General features: G+C 29.9%; 1 protein-coding gene across 1 annotated transcript; it reads left to right on the top strand.

Moving 5' to 3' along the window:
- The first annotated feature begins 7179 nt into the window (after positions 1-7179).
- On the top strand, positions 7180-17082 carry LOC100819198 (calmodulin-binding transcription activator 5). Its single transcript, XM_003547317.5, has 14 exons — positions 7180-7329; positions 7453-7588; positions 8712-8837; positions 9315-9430; positions 10328-10416; positions 10586-10631; positions 11665-11788; positions 12211-12327; positions 12410-12468; positions 13422-13802; positions 14145-14842; positions 15179-15725; positions 16225-16530; positions 16777-17082. The coding sequence occupies exons 2-14, from the start codon at positions 7522-7524 to the stop codon at positions 16834-16836; spliced, it is 2736 nt and encodes a 911-aa protein (XP_003547365.1). The 5' UTR covers positions 7180-7329; positions 7453-7521; the 3' UTR covers positions 16837-17082.
- The last annotated feature ends 4236 nt before the right edge of the window (positions 17083-21318 follow it).

The raw sequence follows: 21318 nt of genomic DNA, 5'->3' as shown, positions 1-21318 counted from the left end.
TTTTTGCCCGATGATTTTGGAGGTTTGGCATGGAGTATTTAGGTGGCTGGGTTTATCGTTTTTACTTGGTGTGTAAGTCCTACACAATGTTTTTTGGGGTAGGAAGGAGGGATAGATGGCCTGGTATTTTTTGGATTTGATAGCATCATTGATCCCTTCTGGTATCTTTGGGATTTATATTGGAGGGGTTTGTTTTTTAATGGTCTCAATAAAGTGTATGATGTACATCTTGTACAGTAACTTTAGATCATTAATACATACATGTTGGTCTTAAAAATAAAAAATAAAGAAAAAGATGACTCTGACAGGACAGGCCACTAAGCACTAAAGCGAATAATTTTTGGATAAAGTGACATTAATAATGCTTGAGGATTTGAGGTAGTAATTTTTGTTCTAATCTGTCCAAAGTCTTATATTAGATAAAAGTTCACATCAATAATAGTTTCTAAATACTCTCTCTTCCTTTAACCTATCCAGATATCTTTCAATAAGGATAAAATTATGACTGACCACCAAGCACCAAAGTAGATAATGTCTTGGATAATATGAACCTAATAATGTTTGAGGATTTGAAATTGGCATGCATACTTTTTCACTCTCAAACACTAACTCTAGCATAGCGCTGCAACAACTTAATTTCATGTGTTGCTCGATGCCATCAAAATTTTGATCTAGTCACCTGAAAGATTTCATACTTGTTGTCATAATTATGGGTCTAACACCAAAGAAACTCCTTGCATGTATGTCCCCAGTCATATTTTGTGGCGCCCTCTAATAATATGTTTCGTTATATCTACAAGGAGACTCCACAAATGAGTGCTAATATGTACTATAAGTAACGATAGGTAGATAGATGAATCTTCACTAGGGAACTTTTTTAAGAAATCGATAAATAAAAAGATTTCATTGTTTGAGTTACATGAAAATTATGGAGGAGTGTGTATTTTTCAACAAAAATGTTATACTTTTATTTCTTTAACCAGATTGGTTAGCATTTTCCTAAAATATATAATTATTGAGCATTGAATTATTGTCTTTCTGTTATTTTGTTTCATTTCTCTTCTTTATTAAAAAAATATGAACAACTATTTTTTTTTCCAAAGAGACAAAGCCATGAAATTCCAAGAATCTAGTCTGACCTTGATTAAGACGATTGGAATTAAGAGAGAGAGAGATATTTGAGAGATACTCGTTTTTGATAGAAAGATAAATTAATGTGGGTAAACTAAATATAAGAGTAAAGTACGAAAAGGGAGAAAATAAGGTTAAGAACTATATAAATCTATTATATTAATGCTTCAAGAAAGTTATCGCATTTTTGTAAAAAATAAAGGGTCCAAAGTTAGTTGAATATGATATCTAAATTGTTGTTAATTCTTCAATATGGTCTTTAATTTTTATGGATAAAGAAGATAAGATATATAGTCACTTTTGTCTCTAAATATGTAATTTGTTGACAAATGCGTTCTTGAAAAATAAAAATATAAAATTTAATCTCCGAAAGTGTAAAAAATGTAATAAATATATTCAACTCTTAACTTTTGTTTGTCCCGTTAATAAAATAGACATTGTGACACAAAGGGATAAATTCATCACTAAAATAATAATTTAAAACAAACATAATAATAATAATAATAATAATAATAATAATAATAATAATAATAATAATAATTATCAACCATAATTTATCTATCACAATAGCAATTATCTAAAATAATAATGTATCAACTTACCAAAATAAACATTATAATAGTGTATCAATCATTACAAATTTTTCCAAATTATAATAATTAGTTACAATCTACTATAAATAAAAGATAAATATATTTCATATTTCACTTCTTCGAATGTTGACTAATTTATTAACAGTGATAGACGAAAGTTAACGGTCGGATATATTTGTTGCACTTTTTATACTTTTGTGGACTAAATTTTATATTTTCATCTTTCAGGAACGCATTTGTCAACAAATTACACATTTAGGGACAAAAGTGACTATTTACCCTATTCTTATTCCAGTGAGTGGGAAGACGAAAAGTCAATAAAATATTATATGACAAATATGTCTTTTCCTCTTTGTTTTCATCATTTCCTTCTCTTCACCTACAGGCACACAAGTGGATTTGAAGGCCAAGTGTGAGAGAGACCATGAGAGAAGTGAGGTTTGAGAGTTGGAGGAAGATGGTGGCAACGACTTGCAATGGCAACGTGACTGGCGACGCCAGTGGTGACTGATGGTTGGGTTGGTGGTGATCCTTGAGAAGGGAGAACAAGAGGAGACAACCATGGAAGCAAGTGTTTGCGAAAAGAGCTCACCATAAATGTATTCATATATTGTCAATTAGAGATAATCACGTTAGTAATTATTTCAATAACAAATTCGTCCCTCCATGTCATATAAGCTATTTTATTAACGATGACAAACGAAAATTAACGATAAAATATATTTGTCACACTTTTTACACTTTCGGAAACTAAATTTTGTATTTTTATCCTTAAGGGATACATTTATTAACGAATTATACATTTAAGAATAAAAGTGATTATTTACCTAAGAAAATAACATTCTTGTAAAATAAAAAGTTAAATGAGTTCAATACACTTTATTAATGGTAAAATCTCCATAAACAAATTAAATTGTCATTACTGAAAAGTTATATCACAAGAGATTTAATTAAAAAGTTCAAACTCTTCGGCTTTGTTTTCTTCTCTTCCCCTCCCGTTGTGATGGGTGAACAATACCAAAAATAATTATAATTGTAATCAACAACTTCTCGCAGTAAAATAGAAATAAAAAAGGATTCAAGAATTTACATGTGAAATGGAGGTCATGGATTCCCTGCTGCCCTACGCCCCTACACCTCTGCAATGTGTACACTATAAATATAATACGAGTAGCCGAAATCAAAGTTAGACCCACAATTTCTGTTCTACGTGGATGGATGCAATGAACGCTATATATGGTTGAGGTGTGCCAACCACATTTAAGTTTCAACTCTGTCATGGTTTTCTTCTTCAATGGAAAGTCGACAACCAAACCAAGTCACACAAATGTACAAGTACAACTCACAATTGACAATCACTCTGTACGATATTAAGTTGTCTTAAATTTGTGGTATCTTTTCGCGTTTTCATTTTTTCTCATTTTAAAATAAATATTGTATTTGAAGGAAAAAAATCTCAAAAAAAGTGTTATAATTAGTTTTTAATATAATATTGTTTTTTTTACTAATATTAATAATTGTAATGTTAGTTTTTCAACATAGGATTAATAACAAGATTAATTTTATAAAATTATTATTATTTTTCATCTATTTATTATTCTTTTTGTTTTTTTAACTGACAGATTTTTTTTTAAAAAAAAATATTTTTATTTATCTGTCATTCATAAAGTTTAGTATCATATTAGTTACTCATTTATCAATTATACTCTTATTTATCTCTTAATTAATATGTGCATACATTCATTGTGCACACAACTATTTTATTAGAACAAAAAAAATTATTGCAATTTTTATTTTCTACAAAACAACCTCAAATGACATTAAAAAACAAAGGGAGTAATTTTTATTAGTATATATAAAATAACTTAAAATGACACTTATGTTGGGATGAGAAAAAATAACTTTTTAATATTTAAAGAACAGGTATTAAATGTGACAAATAGAAAAGGTAAATGAAAATAAAATTAAAATAAATATGTGATTATTTATGTAAAATTTTATTAAAATTGAAGAATAATAATAAGATATGATTAAATTATTTATATCTTAGTATATTTTAATCTACTGAGATATCAAATAATTTGTTATTAATATAAAATTTGATAAATATAATCTACATGAAAATAACTTTTAATATAATGATAAATTTTGAGATAAAATTATTGAATTGTGTAATAGATATAATTATCCCGATAACTTTGTAAGACAGACCTATATGATCCAGGGTTACCTTCAAAATTGTCCCCATTAATAATATGGTATCCTAGATCCGCCAATGCTGATATCATTTAATCCTCCCTTATAAATTAACACTACCTTTTTATTATTAGTGCTCGTGATAAAAAATTTACAAACTCCTGAATAAATTGATTATAAAAACAATGAATAATGTGTACTTCCACCAAATACTTTATAAGTTAGAAAAAACCCATGATACTTCACAATGCAAGGACTATTGTACATGTTAGAAATAAAGTGTAAGGTAACGAAATCCCAATTTTGTTAAAATTGAGTTAAGTGAAAGCCATATAACTGAAAGCGGCACTGATATTCGTATATTTCTAAATATACACATTATATATATATATATTTAATAACTATAGTTAATTATGTATGTAAATATGATTAATTTTATTTTACACGTGTTTAATTTTTAGTGAGTATTGCAATGATTTTATAATACTACTATAACCATTTCTGATATAAAGTTATCCATATTTTTACATGTGATTAACTATGTCTCCTAATAACTTATAACATTATTAATTAATTGCAAAAAAAATTAACCATCACTTGAGATATAAAATTAATCTTATTTTTACATGTAATTAATCTTGCCTGATAATCAATAATCTCATAACATTGTTAATCACTTGTAAAATAAAATTAATCATATATATATATATATATATAATTGATCATTTTCAGGTGGCCAGCGAGTATATAAATTTAAGTGGGACGAATATATTTTCCAAATGAAATATGTACAGCACTAATTGTACTGTGTATGACTGCTTCTTAATCCTTGATAAGAACATCCTCAACCTAACTCTTATTAATTGTCAAACAAGCTGATATTAAAATTAAGCAAAGGTTAACCGGTGTTTTATTAATATTGATTAAGAAACTTAAAATAAAAATACTTTTATTGAAAACTAAAAAATTGTAATCTTCATAATTTTTTTATGTTTTCTTATAATTTATACAATAAATATTTTTTATTTATTAATCAACACCTTATGGATGTAGGTGGACCTTAAAATTAATTATTCATCCTTGTTGTGCATATCATGACGAAGATTGATGCCTAATTAGGACTTGGTTTTTAAAATGTGTCCGGTATCGGTCAAGGCTTGACTTAGCCCGTTATAAGTCTATGAGTACTAGACAACATTTTTTTTTTTTATTTGTATACGTATAATAATTTTTTTCTCATTAAAAAAATAAGTATTGTCTCATAAGATAATTTTTTAAAAAATGAATATATAAAATATAAAAAATAAAATAAAGAAAATAAATTGATATGAAATTTATTATTCTATCCTTTTACTTTTTAGGTTTAATTATTATTTTTGTTATTTAATTTGTTTTTTAGTTCAATTTAATTATTTAATTTATTTATTTGATTCAATTTGGTTCATGATTTTAAGTAATACTAATAAATTATGTTTTTGTCTCGATAAATTAATAAATTTTGTTTTTATTTTTAATAAAATTATTTTTGCGTTGAGTTTCAAATAAAAAATATATATGTTATTTTGTTCAATTTTTTCATTTTTTCTCTATTGTATATAGATCATTTGTTATTATTTCTTATTAAATATTTTTCAAAAGAACTAATATAAAATAAACAAAATTTTATAAAAAAATTAAAATAAAAAAATAGATATATATTAGAAAGACTAAAATAAAATAAACAAAATTAAAAATAAAAATTTAATTTTATTAGAAATTTAATAAAAAAAAATTATGAAAGAATCTAAATAAGATTTGTTAATTTATTAGAGATTAAAAATATATTTAAACTTTTTAAATTAAATTAAAATTATTAATTGTCCCCACTGATTAAAAACTTCTACATCCGTCGGTGCATTTAAAGCTAGTTAAGAACTTATGAGTATATTAATATTGAAACTCGTGCTTAAAAATTAAAATACTATTAATAAATTCAAATGTGAGTGATAGAAGTTCCTATATAGTATTAGTTCTGAATGCCGAGTTTGGATTCTTTGGAATGAAGGAAGGAAAGCAAATAAGAGGACGATGGAGGGACCGAAAAAAGTACTGATAATTTTCCTTCAATTATTGAACGACAGCTTTATGGGAAAGGATAAGAAAAAAATGTAGAATCAGAATTTTTTGTAATCTGTCCACTTTTAAACGGAGTGGGAAAATACCTTAATTTTAGCATTTTTTTTACTAAAGATATTTATAATATATATTTTGTATTATTTTTTATAAAAGACAATAAAAATAAAATAAAAAGTGATTAATAATTTATTTACAAAATTAAATATTAAAGTAATTATTTATTTTAAAGTGCATCAAGAATATCTCTTATCAGTAATCAGAGTTTAATTCTTTCCAAAGCGTAAAAGTTATCAACCCATGACAAATATTTAAAGAACTCGGTTATTAACCAATAGGAATGGAATTAATACATATTCTATCATAAATTATAGAATATGGTATTTAGACCACAATCTGTCAAAAAAAAAAAGAAAAAAGAGACAAAAACCAAAATACTTGCGCGTGTGCTTGTTATGCAATTTCCCAACAAATTTGGGGAAATAGATTTGTTTGTTGAATACTACATAGTTTACATACAAATTGGATTGGAGTATATATATCAAAAAATGCATTTGCATGCGACATAATGATTTGATGACGATAACATGGCACCGTTTTTCTTGGCTTTGCCGATTTGTACTGTAATAATCTTCGACCCCTCATTGAATATTTAGTAGTCATTTGTTATTTTCTAGAATATTTTACATTAATTTCAATTTAAAAATAAAAATATTAAAAAAGATAAATTAAAATAAAGGAAAAGTGAGGAGTTGTATTAAAAAAACAACTGTCATTATCGTATGAATATAAAATTTTCATTCTTTTCAAGGAAATAAAAAATGTGTAATATAAATTCTTAAAATGAAATAATACTTAAGAAATCTGTCAAAGAATTTAACTTAATTAGTTAAATAAATACATAAGTTATTATAAATTTAATATTATTTTGTATTCCAATGAATAAGAAAAATGAGATAATAGGAGTGCTACGGTTAAGTAACACTGTAATTTGATGATGTTCCCTCTAAAATTGGATGGAATAATGGATTATTTATATTTATATTTTTTTTCTTTCAACTTTTTCCGCCCATAAAGAAAAAAACCCTTTTTCTCTTTTACTTTTTTTTTCTTTCTAAAATCAATCATATATGAGAGAAGCCAATGAAAGAAATTTAGAAGGCGAGAATATTTTTATTAAAAAAAAGAAAATAATTCGAAAATAGTAAGTGAAGAAAGAAAAAGCAACAGAGGAGACCTGAGTGACATTATTCAGTTCCGACTTACCGTTTCTCTTTCTTCCAATCTCCGGAATCAGGTAAAATTTCTACCTTTTTCTCTCTTCGCATTTGACTTTTGACTTGTTTTTTTTCTTTTTTTGTTCTCTCTTCAGTTCACAACTAGTTATCTGATTCTGTATATTATCTGACTTCTTGCCAAGGTTGTCGGTGCTGCAATTGTTAGTTTTGTGCTAAGAGAAGAAGCTGTTGGGAAAGTTTCTTTTGTTGTGATGATGTCACACAACTTAACGGGGCAGCTTGTGAGTGCAGAGATACATGGCTTTCACACGTTGGAGGGTACTTGCCTTCTTCCTCTCTTACCTCTCTATTTGGTTTGTGCTCATATTTGGTTGAACCTCAATTTTAACTAAGTTTCAATTTTGAGAAGTTCCCTCTTGTTTTTTTTTTTTTTTTTTTGGGAGGGGGGTGATCAAGTTTGAATTGTGTGTGTAAGTTGTTGTTTGGTCTCATGTGTAGCTGGTTTTTGGCTCCTAGAGATGATTGTGTGTGATTTTCAATGCAAGGTTGGAGTGAAGAAAGAAAGTGTGGTTGGTTTTGGTTGTGGATTGTTTCTCCTTGATCAAGTGTAAACTTCTCTTTGTGTTTTCTTGGAGAAAATAAGGGAATTTGGGGTTTTAAAGATTGTTCTGGTATTGGTTGTTGTTTAAACTTGATTAAGTTCAAACTGTTTTGGGAGAAGCAACTAGAAATCATTCTTTGAGAACTTAATTAAGGTTAAGGGTATTGGTACTGAGGTCAAAAGCAGGGTACCATGACAACTCCCCAATTTTATTGTGTTGTTTCCTTATATTAGATAGACTGTGTGTGGATAAAATTTCTCGATAAATGCTTATATAGGAGAAGCAAATAAAACACAAAATGAATCAAGCTTCTTCCATAAGTTAAAATCTACTTAAGCATCTTAGTTAAAACCTACTAGTAAAATCATTTCCTGTATTATGCATAAGATTTAGTAAATGTTACTTGTTAGTATCTTAGACACTTGTGATTGCAAAATATATTGATTTTGTGAACTCTGCAATATGTTCAAACAAAATGTCGCAGCATGTAGATAGAACTTAGAAGGTTAGTGACTTTACAAGGATTGATCCCAAGGCTCAGTAAACCAGCTGAGATGTCCAACTTACATATAAATATCGGCTTTTGTTAGGATGTGAAATAGTTCAAGGAAGCAAAAGATTAAAATCTCAAGATGTGAAAGTGTGGCTTTAACTTTTGGTTCAATATGGAATAGAAAATTGTACTTTTCAATATGGGGTTTATATTTGCTATGTATTTCTTTGCTATTTGCTTCCAACTGCAGGTATTATTACTACTACCAATTATGTGGTCAATGGTCAATGCATATTAATCATAACTGCTGATTTGTTTTTCTAAAGTAATTTCTTATGTGGCCCAGATTTGGATGTTAGTAATACTATGGAGGAAGCAAAAAGCAGATGGCTTCGTCCCAATGAGATCCATGCCATACTCTGTAATCACAAATATTTCAAGATCAATGTCAAGCCAGTGAATTTGCCCAAAAGTAATCACATGCTGCTATTAACAGCAACTTGATGTTGTAAATTAGATATGCATTGTCAAATAGATCATTTCTCATCAACTTTGTTCTCATCTCTTTCAACTTCTATTTCTTAATTTCCATGAAACATTTTGATTTTGTTGCTTCTGAGCATTTCATGTTTTGCAGACGGTATTATTATTGTAAACATGTAGATCCTTCAGTTCTTGTTGAAGCATGTCTTAACAAAAAGTAAAATACATAAAAAGAAGAAAAAGTTTTATACACAAATTTATGCATTGTTCAAGTTTATATGCTATAAAACCTCTATGATTGATTTCTGGCATTATTCCTTCGTAGATCTATTAAATGGAATTTTAATTAAAGTAATATTTTTGCATCTAACTAACAAATTGTTTGAATTATTGAGAATTATATGATGTCCAACAGGATTCCAATCATCAGTGATAATGTTATATTATAATTTTGTTTGTAAAACAGGTGGTACTATTGTACTATTTGACCGCAAGATGCTTAGGAACTTCAGAAAAGATGGGCACAATTGGAAAAAGAAAACCGATGGGAAAACTGTCAAAGAAGCCCATGAACACTTAAAAGTGAGGATTTTAATTTTTGTGGGCGTTTATTTGAAGTTGTGCTAGCAAGTACCCCATTGAATGTAGTTTATTGAAGATGTATCTAGGGAGTTTTAATGGTTTGTCCTATATTGAATTTGGTCTTCTAATGGTTTTGCCTACTATAGTAAAATTGGTCTTTTTTAATAGTCTCTGATGGTTTGTTGTGCCTTCCCTGATCCTGTTTAATTGAACTTTCAAAATAGTTTTACTGAATCTTTGGTTGTTTAGAGTGGCCAATGGCATCAGCTGATCAATGTAGAGTGTTTTTGGCGAGATGAAGGGAATAAAATATTGTGACATGAATATGATGGAGTATATCAAGTGGCCTCATGAGTATTTGGGTTAAATATTGAAATAAGCCTCTAGAATTGGGTCAGTGGTGAGATGTTTGGATTGTTTTCATGTGATTATAGGTTTGAATGACCTGCCACCTTGATACTAAAATAGGTTAAATATTAAAACACTGGGAGCTTTCTAAAGCTCAGTTATGCATTTTACTAGTTTTATTACACCATCTTTAATTCAATGTGCTTTCTTCAATGAGCTGCGAGTGGTAATTTGTTGTTGGACTTCGGAGTTTTGACATTCTGTCGATTTAGACATGATTTATGTTAGATTTAGGAGTATTAATTCAGTAATTGGGTACTGCTAGGTTTGTATCACACATTCTCTATGCTTTGTACATCTATAGTTGTAAAATATTTAGTTATATTTTATCATTCTTTCTTGGTGACATTTGAGGAATAAATTATGTTTTCTCTTCAATCTTGTCACCTTATTACACTATATTTTCTATTATCAACTTCTCTTCCTACAGTTTTTGTTATGTGATTCCAATGTTTGATTCCTACTATTATTTTTTCCATCATCAATCAGGTTGGCAATGAAGAAAGGATCCACGTATATTATGCACATGGCCAAGATAACCCAACCTTTGTTCGTAGATGTTATTGGTTGCTTGATAAGTATGTTTTGCTGGACTTTAGGTTCCCAATTCCAATATATCATGCATGTCTGTATTTGTGAACTGAGTTAGTAACAAGGGTTATACATTTCCTGAATTTTTGTTAAACAGAGAATAAAAATAAGTTTGCTAATAGGAACTTGACTTACTAATGTTATGATTTTATTCAGGAATCTGGAGCACATAGTCCTTGTTCATTATCGTGACACACAAGAGGTTGTGTTAATCCCTTTCTTTCTTCCTTATTCCTCTACAACATTTAACTTCATATCCAAATGATGACTAAGATTTCCTATTTGCATGTTGCTTTGCATGATAGAAAAACCTTATATTTTTAGTTTATTGTAGAGATTATGGTGAGTTTGTATTGTTGAAATTGTGATAATATTACCGAATATCTTGTAGATCTTGTAATATTCTTTCCCTGGTTATGGGAAACCTCTTTGAGCCTTCGTACAAAATTTCTATATATATGATAAGGCTGGGAGACTCTCTCCTAAGGAAGCTTTTCAGTCAAAAAGTTGTTCCTTGTTTCTGTTTCAAGTTGGTAGCAGAGCGTACATCAAGTTGGCCTGATCATTTGAGTGTTTCTGGATGCGCAGAAATTGTCTATAAGAATAATGTCTCACACCAACCATGTTTTTAAAATGGTCTGGTTGGAAATGAAATTTATTCTCTGCATGAACTTCGCTGGTACTAATGCAAGGCATCTCAATAAAGCTCCTCTAAAGGGAATTTGTGTCTAAAGTGAGCAAGGGGTGTATCCACCCTTAAATTTTAGTGAGTTAAAATCACACTGTAATTTAAATTAAATCAAAGGGTGGATACACCCTTACTTAGAGGAGCCTTTCCATGACTCCCAGTGTTGGATATGTGTCTGATAGAACTGGACCAGAAAAGGTGAAATTGTTTTATTCGAATTAGAATGCAGTAATTACACACTCTGATGGATTTGAGGTCTCATCAGCCTCCCATTCTCCTATCACTTTCTGTTCAACCCCTAACTAACCCCTCCCACAGCTATTTATAGCCTCTTCTCTAACCACAATTGGTTATAACTAACTAACTAACAGTTATCTTAGCTGTCCTACAACTGACAGCTCTCTAACTCTTCCAAGGGTATTTTCTAACATACACCTTTCCCATCTATTTCCCTCTCTATCAGTGTCTTTTATGATTTACCATTTGAACTGGTTATTGAATAAAATTTGGCTCTCTAACCTTTGTTAGGTGGTGGTTTATGCTACAGTTACAATTGCAAGGTTCTCCTGCTACACCCGTAAATTCAAATTCAAGTTCTGCCTCTGATCCAGCTGCATCTTGGATTCCATCAGAAGACTTGGATTCTGGGGTGAACAGTGCTTATGCTGTTGGTGAGAAATAACTTTTAGATGATTTCAGTCTATGTTCTTACAAGTTATATTCTTGAGGCTATCAATATGAAAGGCTTCTTACATTTCTTTTTAATATTGGCATCTTATATTTAGAAGATGGTAAGTGCTTGTTAGGGGAAAAAAAGCAGGATAATTAGTTAAGATAATTAAATAAAAGAACATGTGCAACGTGCATGTCTTTTTATACATTGCAAATTTTTATTCCTCCGACTCCCACCATTTTTGTCTTAAGCCCATCTTTCCAAAGGAAACCATAAATAAAAGCCTTTTTATTAGTTGGATATGATCTAATGATCCTATATATATGGTTTCTATTGTTGCTGTCATACATACTGTTGCTATCTTTCCTTGACTAGGTATATATATCCTCATCCCTTTTTTCTTTTTTTGGAGATAAACAGAGCTTAATGACAATTTAACTGCCAAAAGTCATGAGCAGAGGCTTCATGAGATTAATACACTTGAATGGGATGACCTAGTGGTTCCAAATGTCAACACTTCTACTACATCTAATGGAGGTAATTGTTTGCTCTTTAACAGGACCCTTTGCTTGTTGGGAAAGAACCTTAATATTTTATATGTTAAATTTACTTTTGCCAGGCAACGTCCCATATTCATTTCAAGAAAATCAAAGTTTACTGAGTGGAAGATTTGGCAATGTAAGATTATATTGTCTTTCTTTCATTTGTGTTCTTTATTAAGCTGTGTTGTAATTTTTCATTTATGTTTTGTGGAAGGTTTTAAGGGACCATTAGTCCTTTGAATTTCTTTTAGATAGAAAAATAAATTTAATAGGAGAATAAATAAGTAAAGCACAGCTATGGGGAGGGTTAGATATTCTTTGAAATAAAAAGAGAGGGAAAAGAAAGATTAAAGAATGTGGCCTACCAATCTTCGTGTACGGGAAATGAAAACTCCCTTGAAACAGCCTTGAGAAGCATGCCAAAGAAAGGCCAATAACACCAGCATATTCAAAGCACATTTAGGGGTAAAATGCAGGCATTCTTTTTCAATCAGACATACCAAAGAGCAAGCTGCACACAGCCAAAAAAAGTTTCATCCCCTTGTTGTTAGTCCTGTATGAGTTTATTGTTATTTTGGCTAATCCTTTTTAAAGTGTATGTAATACTGTCAAAAGAGAGTTTATATCATTTATTTATAAAAGTAGATGCTCAAGCATTCAGGATTAAGCATTGCAATTGCACTTGTTTTGTCTCGCTGTTGAAATTATTGTTCTTCTGTTGATTATAGGAAGTTATACACTGTTTTTTCTTTTCTTTTATTTTTGGCACTTATTACTTGTTCTCATGTGTTCTCTTGGGCTAAGACTTAACTCAGTTGTACCCATTAACTAAGGTCCTAGGAACTCGGTATATAATATTTCTTTCACACTTATATAAGTAAAATGTAAATATATTTTATATATCACTTAAATTGGTAGAAAAATCGTTCTTATCAATAGACAAAACATAAAAGGTTATTGTTTATATAGATAAAATTTTGTATCTCTTAAATATATTCTCATGTTCTTCTGCTTCTTTCTGTCTTTCTTCTCGTGATACTTGCTTTGTGATAGCTGCTGTTGTAACCTATATAGGGCTTTTGTTACCAGGTATCCAGTAATCCTTCAGCAGAAATTCCTTCTTTTGGTAATTTAACTCAGCCAGTTTCTGGGAGCAATAGTGCCCCTTACAGTTTCCCAGATAGTGCTATTCTTCTGAAAAATAGTCCTATATCATCGGGAGGCGTTGACACCTTGGGCACTTTGGTCAACGAAGGCTTGCAAAGTCAGGACAGCTTTGGAACGTGGATGAACATCATATCGGATACACCATGTTCCATAGATGAATCAGCTCTTAAAGCATCAATTTCTTCTGTTCATGTACCATATTCATCACTGGTGGCAGATAATCTGCAATCTTCTCTGCCAGAACAAGTATTTAATCTCACTGAGGTGTCCCCTACATGGGCATCTTCCACTGAGAAAACAAAGGTATCCTTTTGTTTCTAATATGTCTAATTGCTAGCAATTATTTTCTGTTATAATTGTATCCTTTAGCACCAAATGTAATATTTAGTTTCTTAGTTAAATTCTCTGCGTTTTCATTCAGTCTTGGACAATATAGTATGGCTATGGAATTTCAAAGCTTCGAACTATAAAACCTACAACTCCACGTGGAGCACACATTGTCAATTTTTGCAATGTAAAAAAAATGCATTTTCAGTAGGCATCATTAGCACTCTGGCTACAAGCGCGATCAATTCATATGTTTGCTACCATTTTTTCTTTTTGGCAATTATAAGTGAAAATTCAATGTCTCTTTACTTCTTGCAGGTCCTGGTAACTGGATATTTTCATAATAACTATGAAAACCTTGCAAAGTCCAACCTACTGTGTGTCTGTGGTGATGTAAGTGTTCCTGTAGAAATTGTTCAGGTTGGAGTTTACCGGTGCTGCGTACCACCACACTCGCCTGGATTGGTCAATCTCTATTTGAGCTTTGATGGCCATAAGCCCATCAGCCAAGTTGTTAATTTTGAGTATCGTACTCCTATTTTGCATGAGCCAACTGCTTCAATGGAAGAGAAATACAACTGGAATGAGTTTCGACTTCAGATGAGGCTTGCTCATTTGCTCTTTGCTTCAGACACGAGCCTTAACATTTTCTCAAGTAAAGTATCACCGAATGCACTGAAAGAGGCTAGAAGATTTTCCTTCAAAACATCATATATCTCCAAAAGTTGGCAATACTTGATGAAGTCAATTGATGACAATACAATTCCATTTTCAAAAGTAAAAGATTCCTTGTTTGAAACTGCATTGAAAAACAAATTAAAGGAATGGCTTTTGGAACGAATTATCTTAGGCAGAAAGAGTACTGAATATGATGCGCAAGGGCAAGGTGTAATTCATTTGTGTGCAATGCTAGGATATAGTTGGGCAATCTCCTTATTTTCTTGGTCGGGCTTGTCGCTGGATTTCCGTGACAAATTTGGATGGACAGCTCTTCATTGGGCAGCATCTTATGGAATGTACGATACATGGATACTCCACTTGCCTGAACAATTAGCCTAGCTGCAACCACATTGACCTGAAAATCATTTTGTGACTAGTTATAAAAAATAAAAATAAAAAATCATTTTCTAACTTGATTTCACTGTTCAAGTTCTTTCCAGTTTCCTTTCACTAAAGATAAACAGGCAGAGCATGATATATATGATCTTACCATCAAATTTGGCAATATATGATCTTTTCAGTTTCCATATGATACTTTCTTGTGTGCATTTGATTTATTTTTAATCCAGCAACGAGCATGAACAAACTTTTCATTGTTTATTTGATTTAAAATTTAAAATTTGTGTCTGCAGGGAGAAAATGGTTGCAACTCTGTTGTCTTGTGGGGCAAGGCCAAACTTGGTCACAGATCCAACTCCACAATATCCTGGTGGATGTACTGCTGCTGATCTTGCCTATATGAAGGGATGTGATGGCTTAGCTGCTTTCCTTTCTGAGAAGTCTCTGGTTGAGCAGTTCAATGAAATGAGTTTGGCTGGAAATATCAGTGGCTCACTGGAAACTAGCTCAACTGATCCAGTAAATGCTGAGAACCTTACTGAGGACCAACTGTACGTTAAGGAGACTTTGGCAGCTTACCGTATATCTGCCGAGGCTGCAGCACGGATTCAAGCTGCATTTAGGGAGCATTCATTTAAATTACGATATAAGGCAGTTGAAATTATCAGCCCAGAGGAAGAAGCACGTCAAATAGTAGCAGCAATGAGGATTCAACATGCCTTTCGCAACTATGAGTCAAAAAAAAAGATGACAGCCGCCGCTCGGATTCAGCATAGATTTCGTACATGGAAGTACCGTAGAGAATTTCTCAACATGCGGCATCAAGCTATCAAAATTCAAGTAAGACCTACTCATCCTTTGTTCTTGTTGACTATCCTGAGTAAATATGTCACAATGAAAAATGATGTTATTTGTTCGAGGCAATTTTTGGATGGATTGACTGTGGATTCATGTCAATTAGCACATATAATGTGTCCTGTGCCACAAGTTATGAGAACATTCATGCTCATCCAAGCACTTTTAGTGACCACATATTTGAACTTAACAAGTCAACTATTTGTTTGTTGACTATAATTTTTTACCAGTTTGTAAGAAGCTAGCAAATTGACCAAAATCATGGCAAAGAAAGGTTAGCCTTAAATCATAATCTGAAATAGGGCTTATACATTTTAGAGAATGTTGGTGTAGTATAATACCACTTGAATTTTGAGTCTAGGAGTGGACTTTCTTTCCTGTCTACTCATAGCTTGCTTTCTAAAGTTTAATTGAGACCAACTGCTTGAGTGGATAACACAAGTTACACCCGGGAAAAGATTAATCGTCTGTGTTTTCAATGCAGGCTGCTTTCAGGGGCTTTCAAGCACGGAAGCAATATCGGAAAATCATATGGTCTGTTGGGGTGCTTGAGAAAGTGATCCTGCGTTGGCGTTTAAAGAGAAAAGGCTTTCGTGGTCTCCAGGTTAATCCTGCCAGGGAGGAGACGCAGGAAAGTGATTCAATTGCAGAGGAGGATTTCTTTCGCACCGGCCGGAAACAAGCTGAAGAACGCATTGAGAGGTCTGTCATACGTGTGCAGGCCATGTTCCGTTCTAAGAAAGCACAAGAAGAATATAGAAGGATGAAGCTGACACATAATCAAGCAAAGGTGAGTAACACATGCGAATGTAATGTCTCATGTTTTTATTTTGTTTCATTAGCTAAAATATTTTTTTAGTCTCTCAAATTTGAGATATTTTTTATTTTGGTCCTTCAATTAAAAAACTGCTCTTTTTAGTCCCTCAAATTCATAAAATGAGCAAAACTAAACTTACCCAAATTTGAGGGACTAAAAACATGTTTAAACTTATTTCATTTCACATGTTTGTTTACTTTTTTGAACTGCTTTATGCAGCTGGAACTGGAATTAGAAGAATTCCTTGATTCTGAAGTTGACATGTTACCCAAGACATAGCTTGGTGTCTTTTCCAGAACAAGGTTTCCCCATATTTGGGATGTAGCCAACTCCTGTAACAAACTAGTGTGTAGTGATAGCTTGGTGTCTTCTTTTTGTATAGAAAGTAGATCCTGTAAATTCCCTAGTGTAGATTTGAACCCATGACCCTTTCATATTGCTTTAATGTCTTGAATGGATCGTCCGTGTGTAATTAAGCTCCCTATGAGGGATGTTTCTGATGCAAGATCAAGTTTGTAACTTAAATAACAAGCCTTCTTAGATTTATTTAGTTATTTCATTTAGTATAAAGTTTTGGATTTGTCTTTGTCTTTGGGACTTTAGGAAGATCAATTGCAACAATAACTAAGCTCATATTATTCTCACGCTCCTTTTCGTTATTCTCACCCCAAATTTTTTTCATTTTATTTAACAAAAATATCCTTGACAAAAATACATTTTTGTTGTGATTAATAGATAATGGATATTTGTTTCTCTTGCATCATTAGAAGCCGCGCCCCCTACTTTCATTTATAACAATGGAAATTTTCCGTTGTGTAGTATTTTGATTCACAATCAAAAGTTATTTTTATTGTGTAGTTTTTTTTATTTATGGTTAAAAAATTATTTTTTTTTATTAGTTGATTAATTTTAATTTTGACACTTAATTTCATGTTTGAAATAATTAAATCAGAGTGAACATACTCAAACATGAAACAACGTGAGCTTGTGGGTGAGTAGGGGGCAGTTTGAGTATTGTAGTCTATATACTGGTACTCATGTCCATCTGCAATTGAGATTGCATGAACATGATCACAATCAATCAACAAGTAGGAGCACACTATTTGATGTACTGAGAGAACCAGTTAAAGCCTTCACCATACCCCATCTTGTGGACAATACTGCACATGAACACTTCTAGAGGCCGAATATTGGAGTCCTTAAGATTAAGTCTCAACCAATTAGGGTGTTAAACTATCAGTCTTAGAGTACCCCCAAGAAGTTTTGAATAAATTTGGCCTCACAATAAAATTATAATAATTAATTGACACTAACTATATATTAAGTTCAACTTTATAAACCATTTGGGGGGAAAACATATATGAAGAATACATAAACCATTAAAAACACGATTGAAATCAGTTTATTCCTTACTGAAGCTATACCCGAAAATACTATGTTGGTCATTATTATGTGTAATAACAAAAGCTAAAAGCATGGTTTTCATCTCGAATCTTCCACCTAATTTCATACTTTGGAAGAAATTCAAGATGCTTGAATTTTTATTTTCTAAAATTAAAAAAAGTTTACATATTACCGGGGGTTAAAATTAAGGTCTAAAATTGTAGTTTCAATTGTTCGTCCAAATTTATCCCATCTTCATGAAATTAGTAACGCAGCTAAGTTATTCGAAGAAGAACCAACAAATTTGAGAGAGAAAAAAACACATATATAATAGACCTTTCAAACCAATAAAATATTCAGCTTAAAATTTCCTATATTCCTTCAAAACTTGAACGACTGTTAACGTATATACACTACATCACACCCCCCACAATCATTATTAAATAAAAAGAAGGTATATAATTATAATTTATAAGCATGAAAAAAAAAATGTAGCAGAAACAAACCTGAGCAAAATAGTCCCTCCACTCTGCGAGCAATTTCAACTTCCCCATTTTCAACTCCTCCGAAGTTGGGAATTAAGTGGGTTGATGCTGAACTAGTCTTTGCACAATTTCAACCTCTCAAGGTCATCTTCAATTAACTAATACATATATGAATTTAATAATTAGAATATAATTTATACTTAATACTTTTATCCAATCACAGATAATAAGATAAGCTTGTTAAGTTTTATATGAATTTAATAGTAATGCATTATAAGATATTAGTTATTTTAAAAACTAGTAGTTAGAATAATTTCTGAATATAAAAACGTAAAAAAATGCATGAAAATAAACTCTACGTCTACGTGAGTAAAAATTTTATTTTAAAGTTTAGAAAAATATAATTGTTATTTTAATTTTAGTTAATTCCTTAAGTTTAAAAAAATTACTTTAATCTCTAAAAATATATTTGTTAGACTAAGATCAACTTACTATGATCAATTTACTATGATCAACTTGTTAATATACGACCAAATACAAGAAATATCACATTATTTATCAGGTGACAAGATTAACATAGACTTATATACTCTCAGGACTGAATTAAACTTTTTAAAATTAAAAAATTAAACTCAAACTAGAAAAGAAGACGATAAAACGAAAATGTAATTTAACCCATTAATTTTTGAAGCATAGAACAGAATTGAAATTTGAAACAAAAGATCTCATCTTTGAGCATGTGAAGCAAAGTGGTCTTGCCAGAATTATCAAAGCCAACAAGATCTTAACATCCTTTTGTGACAGACCCAGTGATTCCAGAATTCCGTACAACCAATCAACAAAAAACATTTATTTTTTTCTCCGAAACTTTCGTCATGATCGGGATTATGAAAACAGCAGCTGAAACAATAACAAAAATCACACACACGCCGAGAAAAAGAAAACGCTTTTATATTGGCAGTGAATGGTTCTCATGGAAGGTAACGTGAGAAAAAATTAAATACTAAAGACTAATAAGATATACGATAAGAACATAATAACATGATAGGATCATTGAATAAGAGTTGAATAAACTTTAATTCTATCTAAATCAAATAAAAATATAATATAATATAAATTCCAGTGTCTTGCCATAAAAAAGTTGTGTTCAAATGACAAAGTTATTGTTCCTTTAAAGTTACATGTGATTTTCTAAAATAAATTTTAATTTTTTTACGCATTATGAAAATAAAATATATAAGTTTAACTAAATTATATAAAATTATATTTTTTATGAAATTATTTTTCAAATAATTATAAAAATATAAAAGTTTTTAAAATTTAATTATTATTCAAATACTTTTATTACATTATAAATAAATATTATATATATATATATATATATATATATATATATATATATATATATATATATGTGTGTGTGTGTGTGTGTGAGAGTATTTTACATAATAATATTATTCATATATTTTACTATGTAATAAGTTAAAGATTACTATAATTATCAATAAAATAGGGTAAAGGATATGATGATAACACTGTCATATTCTTTTGGCGCAACAAATAAAAAATTACAACATGATAAGATTGTCATATCCTATCTAATCATATCTTAACTATCAAATAAACCCTTAATCACTCTTATAAATATATGTTCAGTTTTTTAGTTAAATCAGATCCTAAGAAGGTGTCTGGATTAAGAAAAGTAGGAAAACAAATATATGAGTAGAAATATGAATGACTAATGGGTTCTATAACTTTAAATTTCTTTTATCTCTCATTTCCCCTCAACTAAATACATTAACTTCTTTTTTTATTTCCAACCATTTTCTCTCATCTCCACTGTATTTCCCCTTTACCAAGCAAAGGGTAAGTTATAATAATCAGTAGGAATGTTAATAAACGAAATCAATCCAATAAATATGATAAAAATGAATAAAAAATAAAGATTGAATAAATTGAATATAAAAAATATTTTTTCATAAGTTAAATTAGATTTAGAAATTAATTTTAAACCTACGGCAAACCAAAATGTGTGTGTATATAAATATATCAGCATATAATTCATATATAAAAATACATCTATGAAATTATAATATTAAATTTTTTTTCTATGGTTTACATATTATAATTTTCATGTAATTATAAGTTCATTAATTTAAAATTTATTCTTGTGTCTCATATTTTTCATTCTATATTAATATACTTTTTATTAAAAACGCATAAAAAGTAAAGTAAGTTTGTTGTATAAATATGAAACTTCAATGCATTATAGAAGTTATAATTTTATAAATTTTTGTTTGCATTTTATTTAGAACACTTGTTTTAAATTCTAAAACACATTGAAAAATGTGTAATAATTATACTTTTTTTAAAAAAAATACTTTTTTCTGTATACTAAATATAATAGCTTCTATAAGCATTCTAAAATAGACCATTAATTCAACATAATTTCAAAATAAAAATATTTAATTTAAAAAAAATAAAACATTTTTGTTTTCTTAAAGCTACATACATTTTCAAAAACTAATTTTAGATTTTGAAATTATAAATAAATTTCTGTAAAATCAACACAGCTTATGCCTTGTCATATGCAAAATTACTCCATATGGCTAACACTAATGAAATAGGATCACAAAATCGAAGATAATGACAAAAACATCTCCTAATTATTTATATTTTTTTTAAAACACTTACTTTGAAAATAATTTATAAAACTTAATGTATTTTAAATGAGATACTAATTAGTGAGTAATATATTGTTTTAAACATAATTGTTTAAACCAAAAAAAAAAAGGAAATCAAACAAGCAAGGGTTTGTTTAAGCAAAAAACAAAAGGAATGATTGTGGATGACAAAATAGATGTTTTTCTTTCAAATTAGAAAGAAAAAAGTT

Source organism: Glycine max, chromosome 15 (genome assembly GCF_000004515.6).
Source record: "Glycine max cultivar Williams 82 chromosome 15, Glycine_max_v4.0, whole genome shotgun sequence".
In the NCBI taxonomy this organism is placed as follows: domain Eukaryota; kingdom Viridiplantae; phylum Streptophyta; class Magnoliopsida; order Fabales; family Fabaceae; genus Glycine; species Glycine max.
Note: the sequence above shows the minus strand (reverse complement) of the source record. Positions and strands in the feature narration are given on the sequence as shown.